The following is an 18,942-nucleotide window of genomic DNA, read 5'->3' on the forward strand; positions in this document are numbered from 1 at the left end:
CCTGCTCTTACACTGCCCCTAAAAACTCAGCAGCCTGTAAGCAATCAGATGCCACACGGCCATTATCTTTGTTTCTTAAGAATTCCTCTTTTTTCTTTCCTGGATATTAGCAGTCTTTAGGGTTCCGCTCCCTTGCCTCACAACTCTGCGGGCTCGAGAATAAAAATAAAATGAGGCAGGCATTAATCAGTCAGTGTCAAACGCTTGGAGAAGATGAATGATACAGCAGAGTCCTGGCATTTCCGTTTTGTTGCATTGCCTGCATTGCTAGGGGTCCTTTCGGCACCGGGTCACTTCAGTGTCCTGCATATTTGCCTGCAAAAATATTATCCTTGCAGCTGGGGAGAAGGAGGAAGGTCCTACCTTCCCTTCCCCTCTGCCTGGGTCATCAGGGCATCAGCAAAAAACTCTGTTTCCAGGCCTGTCTGGGGGCCATGGCCATATACAGTCTCTTCCCTGCGGAAACCTGTGCTCAAACATTACGGTCCCTCATTTCAGCCAGAAAGTGCCAGCCATGAGGCTGGATAAAACTGGATAAAAAGGCGTTACTCAAATGATTTAGGTCCAGTTGACCAAAGTGGTGTTCTGGTACCTCATCCCATGGAAATACCCAGCGTCTAAATGAGCAGTTCAGCAGCTGGGTTGAAAGAGAGATTTGGCTCCTAAAGCAGCTCGAGCCTCTGGCTAATGCTGCCTTTTGTGGGCACGCCTGCTCCAGAGGTTTACATGCGTTGAGAGGCAGTGGTATCAGAAGGGACCAGTGGACAAAATGGGGCTGAGTGAACCTCTGGGGTCAAGAAAACATCCTGGTAGTTGGTGACTTGTCCTGCTTATACCTGAATTCTTCAGCTTTGGAAAATCAGGCTGGAAACAACTTCCTCCTTTGCAGGCAGAGAACTGGCGTCTGGGCCAGGAAGGTAGCCCTGGTCGATACACAGCCTTTAATGAAAGTTTCTGAGCTCAGTGCAGGCAAGAAGCCCAGCCTCCCCCAGCTTTGCAATGCCTGTGTTGGTCTCTCAGCAGGTCACCAACGCCTCAGACAGCTGGGCAGTAAGGGATGTTCCAGCCTCACAGCACCGGCTGACCCTCACCAGGCTGGACCCTGGGAGCCTCTACGAGGTGGAGATGGCTGCTCACAACTGTGCCGGCGAGGGACAGACGGCCATGGTGACCTTCCGGACTGGTAAAGATCAAACCTTTCCCTGGGTGTTTTGCTCTGAGTTAGGGGAGGGTCCCTTAGAGGTGTCCTGCCCCAGCCCCGAGGTACAGGCACCAGCCTTAGGACAAAGGGGCTGTTTCTGCTCTGGAAACCCATCTGCCTTCAGCTTTGGGCGACTGTCAGAAGGGAAAGTGGAGGGTGGGATTGAAATGGGATGGGGAAAATCAGGTCTTCCTCTCTGCCTGCTTGGAGTAAGTCCCTTCCTCCCTCGGTGTCTCAGTTGGACACCTGCAGAACCGTAGAAAATAGGTCTGGTGGGGATGTCAAAAGGTCATTTAATCCATCCTCTGCCTGGAGGCAGGATCAGCCTGTGGGGGTTGTTCGTGACGGGTGTTTGTGTAATCTGTCCTTAAAAGCTTGTCCTGCACTACAGGAAACTCCAAGCCTTCCCATCCAGTCTGCTTGGTGCTGAGCTGTCTTTGTCACTAAAAGGATGTTCCAAATGTCTGCACTAAGTCCCCCTGTCCCCTGGCTGCTTTTCTTGTCCCCAGCAGGTGTGGGGAATGGCATTCCCTTTGTAGCAGCGACCTTCCCCATGGTGCTGGACTTGCTCACATCTTCCTTCACGCCCCCATCTTGTGCTAATTAATGCCTTCTCAGGCAGAAATCTAGCAACATTGCAAGAACACCAATTAAAAGTCTTAGAAAATTAAATACGAGGGGGACCTATTAACAGTTTAACAAACCTGCCTCTTTAGCTTTAGTTCCTGCCTGCAGGTTAAGTGCTTTGAACCCCTAGGGCCATTTGAGTCCAGAGAGTACTTAACTTGGCATTGTGGCTGGGAATATTTTCTTTGCTTGTCACCGTAAAAATTAACTCTAAGTCGTGTCTCTGTGTCACTGATGCCACCTCTCCCTTCTGCACAGGCCGGCGCCCCAAACCAGAGATTGTTGCCAGCAAAGAACAGCAAATCCAGAGGGATGACCCAGGCACAAGCACTCAGAGCAGTAACCAGTCCGACAACAGCCGTCTGTCCCGTAAGAGCCTCTCTAAACTGAGCAAGGAGGGAGGGCGAGGAGTGCTGGGTCTCTTGTGGGTGGCAGTGGCCAGGCCACGCTGGGGTTGAAGTCTCCACCAGGTAAAATAAGACTGTGTAAAGCTGGATGGGTGGTCTCTAGCTCCTGAAGAGGAGAGGTCCTTCTCAGACACCCCTGCTACGGCGCTTGGCAGGCAGTCTGTCTGAGGAGAGCAGGCTGATCCCACTGCCCGTCCCCAGCACTAATGCAAGGGCTTGTCAGAAGCCCTCTGTCTCTTGCTGAGTTTCATATGGAGGGTTCAGAAAGCCCTGGTGCGGAGTCTGCAAATGTGTGGTGCACGGGCCCAACAAGCTGCTGTGCACCAGTGGGCACTGGGGGAGTGCGAGGGAGAAAGGGCAACCAAGTCTTTGCAGGTCCTGGCATCCTCCTTGCTCAGCCAAGCCCTGACAAGGGGCAGTTAGGGCCTGTTCTAGGGGTGGAGGGTGCTCCGTTTTCGTATTTTGCTGCACTGGAGGAACATCAGTTCCTTACTGGTTAAACCAATTCATTGTTTCGTACCTTGTGTCTGCCATTACTATTATTCACCAGTGCTATTATGCTTTCTGTGAAATTCTCTTCTTCAATCCTTATCCTTCCCATGAAGTTCCCTCCTTCAATCCCCTACACTCATTCATGTGTTGCCTTTCTTTCACCTCCACAGCCCCGTTCGTCTCTTTCCCTCCCATCTTTTGATTGTTTTCCTATCAAATTACATTTCCACAGTTCAGAACTTTCCCCTATTTGCTCCTCAGCTGGTTCTCCTCAATCTCTCCTGTTTTTGTCTCCTGCACTCACCTGTCCCCAGTGTCAGTCTCCCCCTGCTCACTGCCTCCACATCAGCCAGGCCTTTTGCTCTGTCTCCAGCCCTGCATCCACACCCCTCACACCTCTCCCTGCTGTGATGGGTGTCCACACCTCAAACCTTGTCTCATCCTACTTGAGTCAGGAGTGGAAAAGGAGCAAGATGCAAGCAGAAGTAAAAGATGTTTGCAGGGCACAAACTGAAGGGAGTGAGGATTTGGGGGTCCCAGCTCTAATGAAGAGGCAGAGAGAAGAGAGCGTTTAGAACTTAAAGAGCATGTGGGTGGGTGCAGTGCAGGCAGTCCTTCACCCGCACACCTCTGAGCTACAGGATCCTCCAGACAGGGCAAGAGGAGTGTGTTTTATGCCCTGATGTCCTTCTGTGCCCCTTGCAGCTCCAGAGGCACCAGACCGTCCAACCATCTCTATGGCATCAGAGACATCTGTGTACGTGACCTGGATCCCACGTGGGAATGGTGGGTTCCCCATCCAGTCTTTCCGTGTGGAATATAAGAAACTGAAGAAGCTGGGAGACTGGGTCCTGGCCACCAGTGACATTCCTCCGTCTCGCCTCTCTGTGGAAATCCCAGACCTGGAGAAAGGTAGGCAGGTGTTCTCCTCTGTCCTTCCTGGAGGTCTGCAGGAAAGCTGTGCGGTCCCTGTGGGATGGTCAGCCATCTGTCACGTCATGCTTAGCCCTGGCATGTGCAAGCAAAACAAAGCCTCCCCAGCTCCAGCCTTAGACACATGGGGAAAAGCTGCAGATGCTTCTCCAATTTCTCCAGCTGCAAAGACCAGCATAGATTTGACCTCCCTCAGGGAGGCTTGTGCGTGCTTTTCTGTATTGCAGGATGTAGTTACTAAACGCATTTGGTTTTGCCATTTACTAGACAGGACAGAACTTTCCTTAGCCACAGGCAAGGCAGGTGGGCACACAATTACCATTGCGCTTCACACAAGAAAAGGCAGCATCGCTGAGCTCAACAGCTTAAAAAGGCAACATATCTATCCCAACTTAAAGATCAGTAAAATGATGTTTGGGTAAAAATTATTCCAGCTTTGAGCTTTTAACTCCTGCTTATGTACTTAATTTCCGTGTTGTAGAGGAAGGACGCCTTCCTCTTACCTGCTTTTGGGTCAGGACATACCCTCAGGCATCTCTGAATCCACCTGCACATCCTCCAGAACTGCTTCCTGACCTCTAGACCATCCAGACAGCAATTGGGGAAGGCAAATAAAAGCAGGCTCCATCTAGCATATGGCTGAAATCTGGCCATTCAGTGTTTGTACTTCAATCAAAACCTCTCCGCAGGCTCTCTGCCATCTGGAGAAGATGTAGCCCCTCTCCACAGTCAAGCCTGTGCTTACAGTAGAAGTCTTGGAAGACTCCAATCTCTGCAACTCTTTTATTTCCCTTTTTTCCCCTAGGCACATCGTATAAATTCCGTGTCCGGGCACTGAACATTCTGGGGGAGAGTGAGCCCAGTGCAGCGTCTCGGCCATATGTAGTGTCTGGGTACAGCAACCGAGTCTACGAGCGCCCTGTGGCCGGGCCATATATCACCTTCACAGATGCCATCAATGAGACCACCATCATGCTGAAGTGGATGGTAAGGTTTGTAGGGGCGGAGATCTCTGAATGTGTAGGAAGCAGGCATCCGGATGCTACTTGCCCAGCTTACACATCTTCCAAGTTACCATGCTGGAGCCTGTCAGCAGCACGAATGGATCTGGGATCCAATGGCTCCCTCCAGCAAAGGAGGGCTGGGCTTGGGACACATAGAATGGGGAAGTCAGAGAGCATAGGAAACCCTCTTCATCTGAATCCAACATTGTACACAGGAGGCATTTCAGGGGGTAACCTCAGGGTCTTGACCATTTTGTTCAACAAGCACAGTTCAACAGCACACGGGGCGGCTGCCTGCTCTCCTGGCCAAATTCCTGGAAATCATTAGCACCTCTGTCTGTCCCAGTCATTTCCAGCAGGTATGTCCTTCACTCTCACTTGCTGGGTAGCAGTCCTAAGTGCTGATAATCATTTACAGCAGTCCACACCACAGGCCTTTCAGGAGTGGGCAGGATGTTTTGGATCACAAGCCCAGATCCAAGAGTTACCAATGGCTTAGAGGTTACTCGGAGGGACACATTGTCCTCCTCTCTCCCAGCTTCTTCTAGCCAGAAATTGCTACAGGGCAGGATGGGCACTGCTGTTCATTTAAACACAAACGGTAGCTGATAAAATACTGGGAGCTCGACTGTACTGCCCTGGGTGGGGGAGGAACAGAGAGGTCTTCAGAAACATGAGAGTTCTGCATTCACTGGTTTGTGGCACGATGCAGTTTGTCTCGAAGCCATGAGCCCACTGGAGTCAAGGTGAAGATGTGCTTGTCCTTGCCCAGCTAAGTCACTGTTGCTGAGGAATTTTTTCTCTGAAGCATTGGCTGTGGCTGCTGGGAGGGAGAAGAGTACTGGATGCTTGAGGTGACAGGACCACACTTGCAGCTCATCTGTTACCTGAGAGAAGTGAGGTGTGAGAGTTTAAAACAGCACTGAGCTCTTGGAAGGAAGCCCTTACTGTGCAAACCAGTGGCAATACAAGGAAGATCCTCCTGCTGGGTCTTCCTCCTGTCCCATCCCATTTATCCGCACTGCTCCTCACCTAGTACAATATGGAGCACAGGCATCTCTGCTAATTTCTGCTCTCTGTCCCATTCTCTGCAGTATATCCCAGCCAGCAACAACAACACTCCCATCCATGGTTTTTATATCTACTACCGCCCCACTGACAGTGACAATGACAGCGACTACAAGAAGGATGTGGTGGAAGGTAGGAGACAGTGGGAGGCTGGTCCCAGCTGTTGGTTCCCCCTGGAAGAGTACTTGGCCAGAAGGAGGCCTGTGCTCAAAAGGCACAAGACTGCTGCTGTCCAGGCCTGCTTTACCTAGCACTGCTGCGGAGCTGGGCTGGCTGCCTGTTCCCCGAGGAAGCTAACGGCACCGCGTGTGTGTTCCCTCCACAGGAGATCGCTACTGGCACTCCATCAGCCACCTGCAGCCAGAGACCTCATATGACATTAAGATGCAGTGCTTCAACGAGGGTGGTGAAAGCGAGTTCAGCAACGTGATGATCTGTGAAACCAAAGGTAACCAGCTTCGCAGAGTGACTCTGGGGGTGCAGCCTGCTGCCTTCCCTGCCTGACAGCTGTCAGAGCATAGTAAGGCAGGTACCAGCCTTGCCTGACAGTGTGTCATCCAGGCTCAGGCAAGGAGATGGAGGCAGCAATGGGGAGAAGAGAGGCATAGGTTTTTTTGATGCTGTTGCTCAATATGTGTATATACCAATACCAGTACTCAGACCCCTTGTGCAGAGTCCATCGCCGTTTCCCTCAGAGTCGTAGTTACCTTTTGTTTTCCTAAGTGTCATGTAGACACTGACTGGAACCAGAAGGGCTAACTTTCCCTTGCTGTTCTGAACTCCTGTGTTTGGTTATAAGAAGGTCCTGTGTTGTCTTCCAAGCAGCTGCCCTGTCATGATAGGAACAGCATTAAGTCCAAGTGGTGTTTTAGAGAAGCTATTTTCCTTTTTCCTTTTGTCTTAGCAGCCCAAGAGCTTGGCAGATCTGTAAGACAAGGATTTGTCTGCACTGCAATATGCATCAGCCTAGGAAATCCTCTGTCATCCAGGAGCACTTCTTTAAAGCCACTGTAGAATTCTGTTCACTCCACAACAGTGTAGACATCCTGGAGCTCTTCCATCTGCCTTGTCTGTATCTAATACATGTTCTCTCTCTCCCTCTCTCTTTTCCCTTCACAGCTCGGAAGTCTCTTGGTCTGCCAGGTCGTCTTCCACCCTCAACAGTGCCCCCCCAGCAGCAACCCCCACTCAGTGGTGGGCACAGTGGCCTCGGGACAGGAGCCATGGTGGCCCGTTCCAGCGACTTGCCATACTTGATTGTAGGCGTCGTGCTGGGCTCTATCGTACTCCTCATTGTGGCCTTCATCCCCTTTTGCCTTTGGAGAGCTTGGTCCAAGCAGAGTAAGGGTTCTTTCTTGAGGCCTGATTTCCAAGATAGGCTCTGTGGTAGTGGGGTCAAACACCCAAAATGTGAGGGCTGCACAATCTGGGAGGCAAGGAGAGGGTGGGCAGAGGGCAAATTCTAAATGTCCTGTGGAAACGTATAAAGGTTCCTATAAGTGGAACCCTATATACGAAGGCCACCATTTGTCCCTTGTCCTGCTTACCTTGCCGAGAAGGAACCCTGGGACTACAGTGGGTGGGAAGTGGTGCCCCCTTTTCATTCATGTAGGCCCCTTTCCACCATTTGTCTTCAAGGGTGCTTTGGGTGCCAAAACAGCTGCCTGATAGGGCAGCCTGACATTATCCCTGCTGAGCTTCAAGAAACTCAACTTTACCTCTGTTTTTGGCCTCAAACTTCCTTTTTCTTCCCTCTACAGAGCAAACTATCGACATGGGCTTCCCAGGAGCTGGGCTGCTGGTATCATCCTGCCAGTACACCATGGTGCCTCTGAGGGGGATCTCCGCTCCTCGTGCCAATGGACATCCCTATGTTAACGGGCAGCCCTATGCCAACGGGGCACACCTGAATGGCCTCTGCCCTGCTGCAGGAGTGGGCTGTGCAGGCACCAAGCCCCGAGATTACAGCCCAGATGAAGTGCCACAGGTATGTCCACACCTGTGGTTGACACTTGGTTTGACATGAGCTGGAGGCTGTGGTTGCAGTGAAAGGGCTTCTCCAGACGTGCCTGGCACCCTTTGCAGCACGTGGAAGTGGCAAGACTGGCTTCTTAAAAGAGATTTCGCCTTTGCAGTGGAGTCTGAGACATAGGAGGAACAGGAAGGTCTCCAAAACACTGGTGCAGAGGTGGTTTCTTGGGGCAGTGGCTCTAAGTATGGAGGAGGCAGTGAGCAAAGGCTATTCTTATGGGAATGGTTCCTGTGTCTTCTGAGCAAAGCTCACAGGGACTGACAGTGTCGAGGACTCTGTGTGTAAATAGTAACGCAGGCCAAGGCAGTGCCACAGCTGAGACTATAAATTGGTTATCATCCGCCACTGGTTCAGCAGTAAGTGTGAAGTGAGTTTTTCAGTGCTCAGTTCCACTCTGTAGCAAAAGAAACAGTTTCAGCTTTCTCTGCCTTCTGTCATAAGAGCTGCACCAGTCTGCCCCACAGCTCTGGCTCCCAGATTAGCACCTGCCTCTTAACACTGCTGTGTGGCGTCGCTCTGCTGAGAACCCTTCTTTCTCCTTCCAGTCACATGAGGAGACCAACGCCTTGCTGCAGGCGAGAGTGCTGCAAAACGGGAACGCCCTGCAAGACTACCAGCCCTCCAGGTGAGTCCTGGCTTGTGGAGGGGAAGAGTGGAACAAGCCAGTGGGACCCACAAGACTACACACTCCCAAAAGCTTGCCCTCAGCACACTCCCATCTGTCACAATTGACTTGGGAAACAAATCCATGCTCCAGCACTAGGCCTTCTTGGTCTAAATTCTCTTTGTACAGCTTATTCCTCTTATGGTTTGAGGGGAGAGATAATTTAATTTTAGAGATGGCCCGCCTTTTCTTCCCCCTGCTTCTGAATGAGAAGCTAACATCTATGACTGGATGCTGAGAAACAGCTGCCCCGCAATCTGGCCAGGGCCCAGTTGCAGGTGCTTTGTGTCTCGCTGTTCAGATGCCAAGACATTATTCCCATGCTCCCCAGGAGGCACTACTCCTCCCAGCTCCTGTGGCACTTGCTAGACATGGAATCGTGGATACCAGGCCCCATCACATCATTCCCATCCCACAAGTACATCCCAGTTTCTGCTCTTCCCCTCATTTAGGAAGGCTTTGTGTCCTTGCATTGATGCAGCCTGCTGAGACGTTACAGAGGTCATAGCTTTCAAGGAGGAAAGATTTGTGAATAGCACTAAAGCTCTTTGTCTGCCTCCCCAGATTGCCCAACTCAAGAACAGAAGACAGCTCTTTCCTCTACAGTCTCCCAGATGACTCCACTCATCAGCTTCTTCAGCCACAAGATGACTGTCCTCACCTCCAGGAGCACTTTGTTGGCCTCCATCATCCAGTAATGGGCAGCAAAGTGGGAGGCCCTAGCCTGGATAGTCGACGGGATCCCCTGTTCCACCAAGGTCAGTGGTCTGGGAAACTCAGTGTTTGCTTCATCTCAGCATTTTAGGCTGATCTTGAAGGGAAATTGCGCTGTAGAGCTTCTGCGGTGCAAGGACAGTTTTAACACTGTGTAGAACGGCACAGAAAGGCCACAGTAGCAGCTGGGGCCTGTACGTGGCCTTAGGCAGTTTTAGAGGAGATGTCTCTTTTCTCCAAAAGCTTGAGCTGTATGCTGCCGGAAGGGCGCATACCCACGTCCAGTTGCAGAGACGCTGTCCTTCAGGCCTTCTTAATTTTGCATTTTCCAGATCTCCAGTAAAGTGGCAAGGTCCCTGAAAAATTATGTGAATCCATCTCCCTCAGACCTGACCCACCTGTAGGATAGGATCAAAATCCCACAAAGCCAGGACTTTCAGAATGCAGTTCCTCCTCTTTGATGAGAGCACCTATCCTCGCAAAGTGGACTGGTGACTAGAAAGCTCCCACAGCATCTCTCATTTCTGTACGTGTTGTAATCGTTTCTTGCTCCTTTCCCTTCCAGGAAGCCCTTGCTGCCTAGGCCTAGTGCCAGTTGAAGAGGTAGAACGACTAGATTGCTGCCAGTCCAGAGGAGATCTCCATCCCCCAAACGCAGTGATCACGCCTTTGGGTCAGGACCTACCAAGACATCTGAAGAGCAGCCCGCCACCGCTGAGGCCCTTAGAGACTCATTCTCCTACTAGCTAGGGACCAAGCTGCCTTTTGCAAAAGACTTATTCTAAAGAGAAAAAAGAGAATGGGTATTTATTTTTGTATAACACCCTTATTTATATATTTATGCACTTGTATATAGATGTATATGTGCCTTTTATAGTGCTACGGAGACAGAAGGCATCCTCAGCGAGGTCACGGGAGGGCCCAAGGAGCAAAGCAGCAGCTATCCGTGGCACCGGGCTGTCCGTCAGAGCGCAAGACTGAAACAGCAGCATGAGAGACGTCGCAGGACATGGGGCCAAACAGAGCTGCCACCACACCAAGATCTGGCACCCTCTTGCAGTGAGGGCTTCACGAAAGACAATGCTATCAAAAAGGTCTTTTCCTCTCCCCCACAGGAAGGCTTGTCCCAGGAACACGCTCCTGTAAACGGACTGGAGTTATGCACTCTGCCTGATCAACTTAAACAACCCTTCACATACACACCATCTGCAGCCGCGTACCTGTAAAGACAAACCCATGCTTTAACACGTGAAATAAAGGCTTTAGTCTTTTCCGTGGCTGGCTGTATGCTAAATCCTCCCACAAAATGGACCCACTCCTTCTACCTTGCAGACACACGGCAAGCGGGACACCTGGGGAAAGGTGATGTTTTCCTGCAGTTGTAATTTTCCAGATAGCCACCTGTGTGAATCTTCTCAATGCTGAGCTCAGGAGGGACAGCTGCTACCTGTGCCAGTTAAGTGACACAGACCTGCTAGGGAAGAGCACAGCTACAGGAAGGTTTTGTTCATCTCCAAGGACAGCCACATGAGTTTGGTGGTGGGGAGAGGCAGACACCCAAATCTCTGCAAATTTTGTTTCCTTATTCCCCACCCCCCATATCCTGTGGTTTTCCAGCTTCACAATCTTTCAGGATCCAGGCCAGTGGATAAGGGTGGGGTGGTTTTTTTTTCCCTTAAGGAAAGAGCAGATGCTCAGCAGCTTCCCAAGGCCCCACTGAGGAGGCAGGCAGCACAGATGGCCTTCGTTTGGCTGTGCTGGGGCCAGCAGGGGCAGGTCCTGTGCCTGGCTGGGATACGGTTGGAGCCTTGCCGAACACTCCTCTGCCTGGTGTACGAAGACCCGTGGCAAAAGGCAGGGAGCGGTGAGGAAGAGCAAGAGCAGCTGTGGGTTGTTCAATCTATTTAATTAAAAACTAGCAACAAACCTTGAGCCTCCCTGTGCGCTCTCAGAAACTGTGCCCTGGAAGAATGGTGCAACACAACCCCTCCGCTTTGGGCTGAAGGAAGTCTTCACAGTAAGATGGGGTAAGTGCTGTGAATGATCACGCGCTGCCACCATACTGAATGCCCGGAGGAAAATAAAAGAGAATAAAACCTGAAACCAGACAGAGCCTGTCTCTCTTTCACTCTGGTCAGGCGGGTGCAAGCCAGGGGAATTACAGGCTGACTTTGCATTTGCTGTACCCTCCTTGTGCCAGGTAAACACCACATCCTGCACTATAGCACAGTTTCCCACTGCTACAGTGCGGAGGCAAGTGGGAAAGGCTTTGCTTGGCTCCATACCAGTCTGAGCACCGTAGGCCCTCAGGGGAAAGGTCCCTTTGCTTTCACCAAACAAACAGCACTTCCCTTGGCTCTAACTGGCTCTGTTAGCAGAGAACTGCCATTGCTGCTAGGATGTTCAGCAAATAACAAACCCCACCCTTAAGGCAGACCTCTTCTAGTAATTTTCAACAACGCAGGCACCAAACCTATAGCTGCCCATGCAAAACTCTCACATCCGGCCCCCGTTTTGAAGAACAGACATACACATGTGTACACACACACGCACACACGGCATCTGCCCAGTGCAAATCTCTGCAGCAGACTGCTAACAGCATTTACTGGTTGTGTTTGCACTTTTTTATTCCTTATCTGTCACTACAGTCATATTTTGATAGGGGAAACAAAAACAACCCTTTACAACCAAACCCCTGTATAGCCAAAGCAATTCATTTCATGCTCCTAGGTATTACTACTGCCACAGTTAACCATGCCCACTTTTAAGGGACACTTGGAGTGTTAGTTACTGTTTCTGGTGTAAGAACAGGGAACGTTTCAGTTGGTGTCTCAGAGTCCTGTGGTGATAAAGTCTGTAGAAAGCAGCACCTGTCTTTTCTGCTAAGATGAGCGAGTTCTTCTCTTAAGCACCCATCTTTTCTCTTTAGAAGATTGATTTCTTCTCGTAGGAGGGCTGTGTCATGAGCCATGTGCTTCAGCCGTGATTCCAGCCTGGCCTTCTCTTTGATGTCGGTAGTTCGGGGGTCCTGAAATTCTACTCCCTGTAAGGAGGGGGGAAAAAAAACCTTCTATAAATCATGCAAGAATGAATGGTGGACATTTATTTCAAGCAGGAGAGTGAAGCTTTCCAAGAGGCAGGACAGCTTTGTGACTTCGCCGCTCCTTGGTCAGAACTACTTGGAAGTCAGAGTGAGGGACCACTAACCGAGACTGTCACAGGTGGCTGCCTTATTCCCTAATGCAGAGCAAAGAACACTTCAATTCGTTTGGCTGCTTCCATGTAACAAAGGAGTAGTTTTGACCTGCTGCAAGATGTTTTCTAGTTAGAAACTAAGTAAGCTAAGCAAGAAATTAGCAAAGAAGCTAAGGCATGGGCTACTTCAGGATCAGCTCTTTCATCTCCCTTCCTACAAGACCCGGAGCAGCCATTCAGCCTGTGCCACAGGGCGGTTTCAGCCCGAACAGCTGCCCGCAGAGCAGGATGGGAGAGCAGAGGGCTGGCAAGGGCCAGCTGATCCCTTACCCATTTCTGACCAGTCCCAACCCTGCATGCAGTACAGTGCCTAAAAGGCTCACCAGATCATTCTTTAGCGAAGCCAGCTTAGTTTCAAGCTGCTGCTTTTCAAGGCAGAACAGGTTCAGCTGTTGCAGCTTGCTGGTGTTTTCCTTGGTCAGCTTCATTAGCTGCTGCCGCAGGTCCAAGATTCTTTCCTAGAAAGATATAAAAGGTTAAGCTGGGATGAGAAAGGACAAAAAGTGTGAAGTGGGAAAAAAGTGCTTGGCGCAACCTAAGTGTCACAGAAGGGAGATGAACAACAGACTGATCCTGCATACACCAACTGATCCCACAGTACCTTTAGGGCAATTGGTCTTTTTCTTTTTTTTTCTTTCCTTTTTTTTAATATTGCAAATGCCTAAGTATTTAGGTAAAGCAGTTAGGCAAAAGTGTAGGAAAGAGACAACAATCAGGTACATGGTACTTCCTGCACTAGGTATTAAGCTGGTTTCTACACCTGCCAGAAGCCAGCATGGAAGAGGAACCGAGAAGGCTACGGCTATGAATTTCCACTTTGAGCTTTGGCTCTCATATCCAAACCTAGAGGGAGGACAGGAGTTCTTTGCTCAGCTACAAACACAGGACAACCAGGAGAGCATGGAACTGCAAATCTTTTTGACCACTCTGCTTTCCTGGAAATGTGTCATGCTGCACAAACATGCAAGTAGCGGCCAGGACAGTTCATTACAAGCCTACCTGTGTCCTTGCAGACACCATTTAGAAAAGTCTTGAGGCAGCTCTAGATCTGTGCGGTGTTGAAGCATACCAGACTAACTTCCCTAAGGTGCACTAAATACCCACTAGCAAGGCTAAGGCCAGAATCTTTTGCTAACTGACACGAACAGGAAAAAGCAGAAATCACAAAACAGATGTAAGTATAAAGGTGCTGATGTGTTACTGCTTAGGGGAAAAAAAAAAACCAGAAAACTCTTAAGTCAAAGAGAGATACTTCCTCAGAGTTTTTTCTGGATGTTTTGTGATCCTCCTCTGAATGTTTTCTAATTTTTCTCTCTATATTTTTAAAAGGCAGAAAATGACAGCATTCTGTAAGGGCAGCATAAGGGTGCTGCCTGCGTGCACCACGGTAGCGGAGTCTCAGGCCCGCCAGATGGAGACGGGCACTTTTCAGACTGCACAGACTAGGGTACCAGGCATGAGCCAGGGCCACCCTGTACTCAAATAGTTCATCACCAAAGGCGGTGGGAGGAGGCAGTAGGTGCTGAATGCCAGCTGAAACCAAAGGAAAGCACTCGAGAAGAACTTCACATAGGGGTTGAACCAGAAGGCTGCATTTGAGGAAAGTAAAACAAGCAGGTCATCGACTACCTCCACAAGAAAACAGGATGTGTAGCACCACCTGGAGCAGAGGTAGGAATGATGATGGGAAATGGGAGTTGGACATTATGGTCTATTAATGACAAGTGGAAAAAAAAAAAACTCATCATGAACATGTTCACAAAAGTTTTTAGTGTAATGAATCAGCCCCAGAGAAATGAAGCCTTAATAGATCGTCATAACACACATCTTCCTCCTTTTCTTGCTCCTTACCTCCCACTCTTTGAGCTCCTGCGAGTGTGCATATTCTTTCTCCATTATTTGCACTTCCAACTCTTTCATGTGTATATTCTCAGAGTGTGCTTGAACTGCTTCAAAATCAACCAGCCGGCCAAACTTCTTCATCATCAGATGATTGCACTTCTCCTCCAGTCCTACCAGAAAGGGCATGGCACAAATGGCAGAACTGTCTTTCTTTGGACCATACGAATTTCTGTCTTGGCCCCAGATTTTTGTCTGAATTCTTTGGTATTTGCTCTGTACTAAATAATTCACACAAAACCACACAGAGCTGAAGACTGCTGTTTGTCCTTGCCCATAACCACGCCTGTGTGGTCACTAAGCCACACTCTAAGCCAGTCCTAGCAAGCCACTCCCACACCAAAGGTTATACAGGGCCTCTGAAGGTTTGGCAGTGCTAGGCACATCTTTGGGTCTGGTCCTTGGGACAGTAAGTGTGGTGAATAGGGCTTGTTTCGTTCTTCGTACATTACAGAGGAGGAAATTGCCAAAAAAAGCTTATGTGGCTTTCGGGAAAGTACTTTTTTCCTAGTAGTTCTGGTTTACAGCCAGAAATAGCAACTGTATGTCCTCACTTCCAGTGTCTCACCTCAGTCAACTCTCCTTATACTAACTTCCCAAATTATTTAACAGTCTAATGCTTCTGCAGTGCTGGAGAAGTACCACTACTTCATCAAAACAGTCCACTCAATCTGCTCTTTCTGCTTTATTTTCTGCAGTAACCAGCTGTGACATCTGGGTGAGTGTAAAGACAGACATCTGGTGAGTTACCCACACCCACAGAATGAGCATTAGTATTCTGTGCTGTTCAGAGGCTCCGTTACTCACGTCGAATCTTTATCTCCATCATCTTTTTGTCCTGGACAAGCTGCTTATGTTGCTCCTGGGCCTTCTTATAGATCTCTCTTTGCATTATCTTTTCATTATGTAGGTCCACAATTCTCTTCTGCAGATACTCTAAGGACTGGTTGGTAAATACCAAAGCCTGGGAGAAGTCACTGGGCATCTCCCCATTAACCAGGTACTCCACCTGCAAGAAACAGCCATAAGCAAGGCTGATGTTACTTATTAAGGGTGCTGGTGATCTCTCTGGATAACAAATGTGTGAGGTTAGAGAACTAATGAGTGAGGTAATAGTAAGGGTGGGCATGACTCTCGCACTTTGGGCCAGTGAATCACTACCACTCAGCAAAGCTCAAAGACAACTCAGAGCTGTGATGAGAGCCTGCATATAAAGCTGTCTACCCTTCTATAGCACCTGGAACAAAAGGAGAGTGAAGGACTGCCTACCGACTCTCTGTGCTTTTGAATGACCTGGGAGCTGCGGTGTTGCACAGTCAGGCCGTAGACTCTTCTGTCATTATTACCAACCTTTTAAGGAAGGAAGATAGAACAAATGGAGAGAGCTGAGCTTGCCTTAGAGGTGTATGAGCCAGAACAAGCAGAAGCCTATCTTCTCTCTCTGAGGACAAGATTCAGCCCAGGGGAAATAGCACTATTGGCTTGAGATTTGCTTTTCATTTTCTACTTATCATCCCTGTGCTAACATCTGTGTAGACAAATGCATTGCACCCAATCCAGCATTCTTGAATTGGGCAAAACTTCCATTAGTTTCAATAGTTTGGGGCACTTTTGGTTTGGGTTTTTTTTTGTCGGGATTTTTTTTCCCAGGAGACTATCAGTAGGTATGGACCTGAAGGAAAATTCCATGCCAAACCTATAACACACTTGAAGACTATGCACATTTCAGCAATGGGCTAACCTGCCTGTCCTTACCTCTTTTCTGTCAGTATAAAAGTAGAGAAGGAGAAAAAAAAATCTAGAAGAAATAGCAGCATGAAGTTTAATTAATGGCACTTCACTCTCTGGAGATGATGGTGAATCAGGAACTAAGGGCCCCAAAGAACAGCAACACCACTGTTTTGATGCACATAGGCCATTCTGCACCTGCAGATGCACATCTTGAATTACCTGATGGAGTTTCAAAGGAACGACTACATATAGTTCATTCAATCTCTGCTGCTTTTCCCACTGAAAGGTCTCCAGCTCCCTCTCTGCGGTGTCCAGACTGACTGCCACTACTTTTGCCTGCAGAAACACAAATTGTGGATAAACAAAAATCCTGTGGTACTCAAATACATAAGGCAGTAAGGTTCTGTGTTGGAGTCCCTGATCCAAAGGGAAAGAAGTATAGAAGAAAATGCTCTTTTTACATACTATAATAGATTAATTTCATAGGCAAACACGAGGCTCATCTACACATTCAAGCAAGATCCTATCCTGAATACCTCTGTACAGATGTACACTCATAAATGTCTCCTTAGTAGAGAAGCTCTGTATGTATCAAGAGACAGCTGCTTTGTTCAGTGCCTAAAACTCTTCTGGGCCTACAGAGCCTGCAAGATATTTTTCATTCTGTTATGCCTGGAAATGCTTATTGATTCTGCATGAGAAAGAAACAATTCAGACTCAAATGTCAGACCCCAGGGTGAATATGTGGCAGCTGGCACTTAGGAAAGCCTTTAAAAACTAAACAAAAAATGTTGTAAGTTTAGCATATTTGATGGAATGTTTTTGAGACACAATAAAAGCAAGACTTGCATAATGTTATCTTGGCAGAACTCTCTCTATCCCAGATAACCCTTCAAATAAAGATATTTTTGAATTAATATAAATCAAATGTCTTGATGAATGCAGGACCTCAAAAAAGCTATAAGGAAAACTTGCACCAAGTGAGTTTATTCAGTGATTACTATGACAAAGAGCAAAAAGAAATAGATGGAAGAATAGCATTTTTATGCATTTATTTTAACCTGCATTTGCGTTAGGATAGGATTCTTTAATCTCTCTCCATCCCCATACACACACACAGAGGACAGGCCAGGCTACATCAGGGGTTGCATCTGAGCCAGAGAATCCAGTTTCTGCTGCTGCATGATGGTTAGGCAGCTGGGAGGGAACTGGACCTAAAACCTGGATCCAGCCCCATAGCAGCTAAGGGCAGACCACCTTGATTTACCGTTTTCAGGGGCACAGGTGACCCATGTTGCGCTGCCTCCTGCCTCTGTGCTACCACAGATACCTCTACCCAACCCGAGGCCTCTCAGAGAGTTAGAATTTTTTTTTAAAATCTTAGCCAAAATCACCAGCACAATATTTTCACTGTAGTGGAGCAAGCTGATGCTTGCTGAGAAGAAAACACTACAACACCTTTTTGGCCAAGGCATTATATTTCTTTCTGAGGTTAGCAGCAACTTTCTTCTCCTCTGTTAAAGCTTTCTCAATGTCTAACCGCTTCTGCCGGAGCTGGATGGTGTTTCGGAATAGTGCCTCATTGCAGTCTGGGAAGGAAAGAGTCAAAGAACAGCTTAGTTTCATTATGACTGTACTATACTTACAGGCTTGAGCTAGTAGATTCTCCTACTGCGCACACTGCCCAGCATTCCTCATAGCAAGACCATGGTCTTGGTTCCCTAGAGCTTTCTTACACCTAAACCACATGGGCCACGTTCCTCCGTGAGGGGCTGAATGTCTTGAATGGATCTTTTTTCCTTTACATTCAGTCAAGACAGTTTGTTTCCAGAAGTAACTAAATGCATCAAAGTCAATATTAAAGCCAAGTGCTCAAAAGTTAGTTTTGGTAAGTAACACGTCCCAATAATTAATACATGTTACAGTATAATCTTCAATTACATGACCATGTAGCTGTTTATCCATAGCACCCTTCACTATAAATTATGAACTTGCTGTAGGGATCATTTATAGCTCTATTTGTAAATGAAGCTGTGGTTCACAGGACCTGTTTTATTTGTTTCATGGTAAGGAATTTCTAACACAGTGATTTCAGTCATATTAATCAAGTCAGCATTATCAACCCAAAGCAGTGGGCACAATTAAAAAACAAAAAAAAGGAGTCCAATAAAGGCAAGGCAAATTACACGTAAAGAGACAAATACGAAGAGGCTAATACAATTTCCCCATTAAATTAGTAATTTGGCCTTTCCCAAGAAAAAGTAAAGATCCTCTTCATTTCTTCCTGACATTTCATTGAAAAAGGAGATGAATTAGGAGTTAATAAAAAATTCAATTTGTGAAAATGATGGTAAAATCCAACTTAAAAAACAATATGATCAAGTAATTTGTTGTTAAGTTCTAACTAAAAACATAGTAGTGTTGTTACCTGGTCATTGACATACCACTCAAAGTTTTCTTTAAAAAATCCCAACACCCTAAACTGGTTAAACTCATACAGAAGAAAAAGGACAGGGGATTTGCTTGCCTTTGTTAAATGAACGAATGAATGAAGAGGGTTTTGCAAAGTAAAGCTCCTAACTTTGCAGATCTCATAAGAGATCAGCCTAGCAACGGGCAATTGTTGCATAAATCCACGAGGTGGTAACAAAGAGCTTAATTTAACACCACGGTAGGGTCCCCACAGAACTTCCCTGAACAGGGATCCAGCTAGGCCAGGCAGCAGGTTTCTAGAGAGCAGCTACAGCCTCGCTCCAGCTCCACTCCTGAAGAGCCTTTTCTCTCCAGAAAACAGCCGTGAAATGGTGAACGGTTCTTTACATAAAATAATTAATTCTTAGTGCTTAGCTAAGTTTTATTATTTTTCCAAACTGTTTAATTAGGGTACCCTATACTACCAGTGGTTTCAGTATCTT

At 47.9% G+C, this 18,942-nt stretch overlaps 2 protein-coding genes across 8 annotated transcripts in view; one reads left to right on the forward strand and one right to left on the reverse strand.

Moving 5' to 3' along the window:
* Positions 1 to 10,415, forward strand: part of BOC (BOC cell adhesion associated, oncogene regulated) — a 56,735-nt gene extending 46,320 nt beyond the window's left edge. For 5 of the 7 annotated variants that reach the window (XM_075106221.1, XM_075106230.1, XM_075106243.1 and 2 more), the window contains 11 exons: positions 1,021 to 1,183; positions 2,087 to 2,197; positions 3,433 to 3,639; positions 4,466 to 4,647; positions 5,759 to 5,864; positions 6,058 to 6,180; positions 6,852 to 7,073; positions 7,493 to 7,719; positions 8,310 to 8,389; positions 8,993 to 9,186; positions 9,708 to 10,415. In XM_075106221.1, coding sequence (XP_074962322.1) covers positions 1,021 to 1,183; positions 2,087 to 2,197; positions 3,433 to 3,639; positions 4,466 to 4,647; positions 5,759 to 5,864; positions 6,058 to 6,180; positions 6,852 to 7,073; positions 7,493 to 7,719; positions 8,310 to 8,389; positions 8,993 to 9,186; positions 9,708 to 9,892 — 1,800 coding nt within the window. In that variant the 3' untranslated portion in view covers positions 9,893 to 10,415. The remainder of the gene's footprint in view (positions 1 to 1,020; positions 1,184 to 2,086; positions 2,198 to 3,432; positions 3,640 to 4,465; positions 4,648 to 5,758; positions 5,865 to 6,057; positions 6,181 to 6,851; positions 7,074 to 7,492; positions 7,720 to 8,309; positions 8,390 to 8,992; positions 9,187 to 9,707) is intronic. The other 2 variants (XM_075106225.1, XM_075106252.1) reach the window with 1 other exon arrangement.
* A 1,336-nt stretch (positions 10,416 to 11,751) lies between these two features.
* CFAP44 (cilia and flagella associated protein 44) overlaps positions 11,752 to 18,942 on the reverse strand; it is a 48,830-nt gene continuing 41,639 nt past the window's right edge. The window contains exons 30-35 of the mRNA XM_075106275.1: positions 17,486 to 17,616; positions 16,247 to 16,363; positions 15,104 to 15,305; positions 14,249 to 14,409; positions 12,721 to 12,855; positions 11,752 to 12,185 (exon numbers count right to left, since the gene is read on the reverse strand). Of these exons, the coding sequence (XP_074962376.1) occupies positions 11,907 to 12,185; positions 12,721 to 12,855; positions 14,249 to 14,409; positions 15,104 to 15,305; positions 16,247 to 16,363; positions 17,486 to 17,616 (1,025 nt within the window). The 3' untranslated portion in view covers positions 11,752 to 11,906. The remainder of the gene's footprint in view (positions 12,186 to 12,720; positions 12,856 to 14,248; positions 14,410 to 15,103; positions 15,306 to 16,246; positions 16,364 to 17,485; positions 17,617 to 18,942) is intronic.

The sequence above is a fragment of the Phalacrocorax aristotelis genome, chromosome 1, assembly GCF_949628215.1.
Source record: "Phalacrocorax aristotelis chromosome 1, bGulAri2.1, whole genome shotgun sequence".
Classification (NCBI taxonomy): domain Eukaryota; kingdom Metazoa; phylum Chordata; class Aves; order Suliformes; family Phalacrocoracidae; genus Phalacrocorax; species Phalacrocorax aristotelis.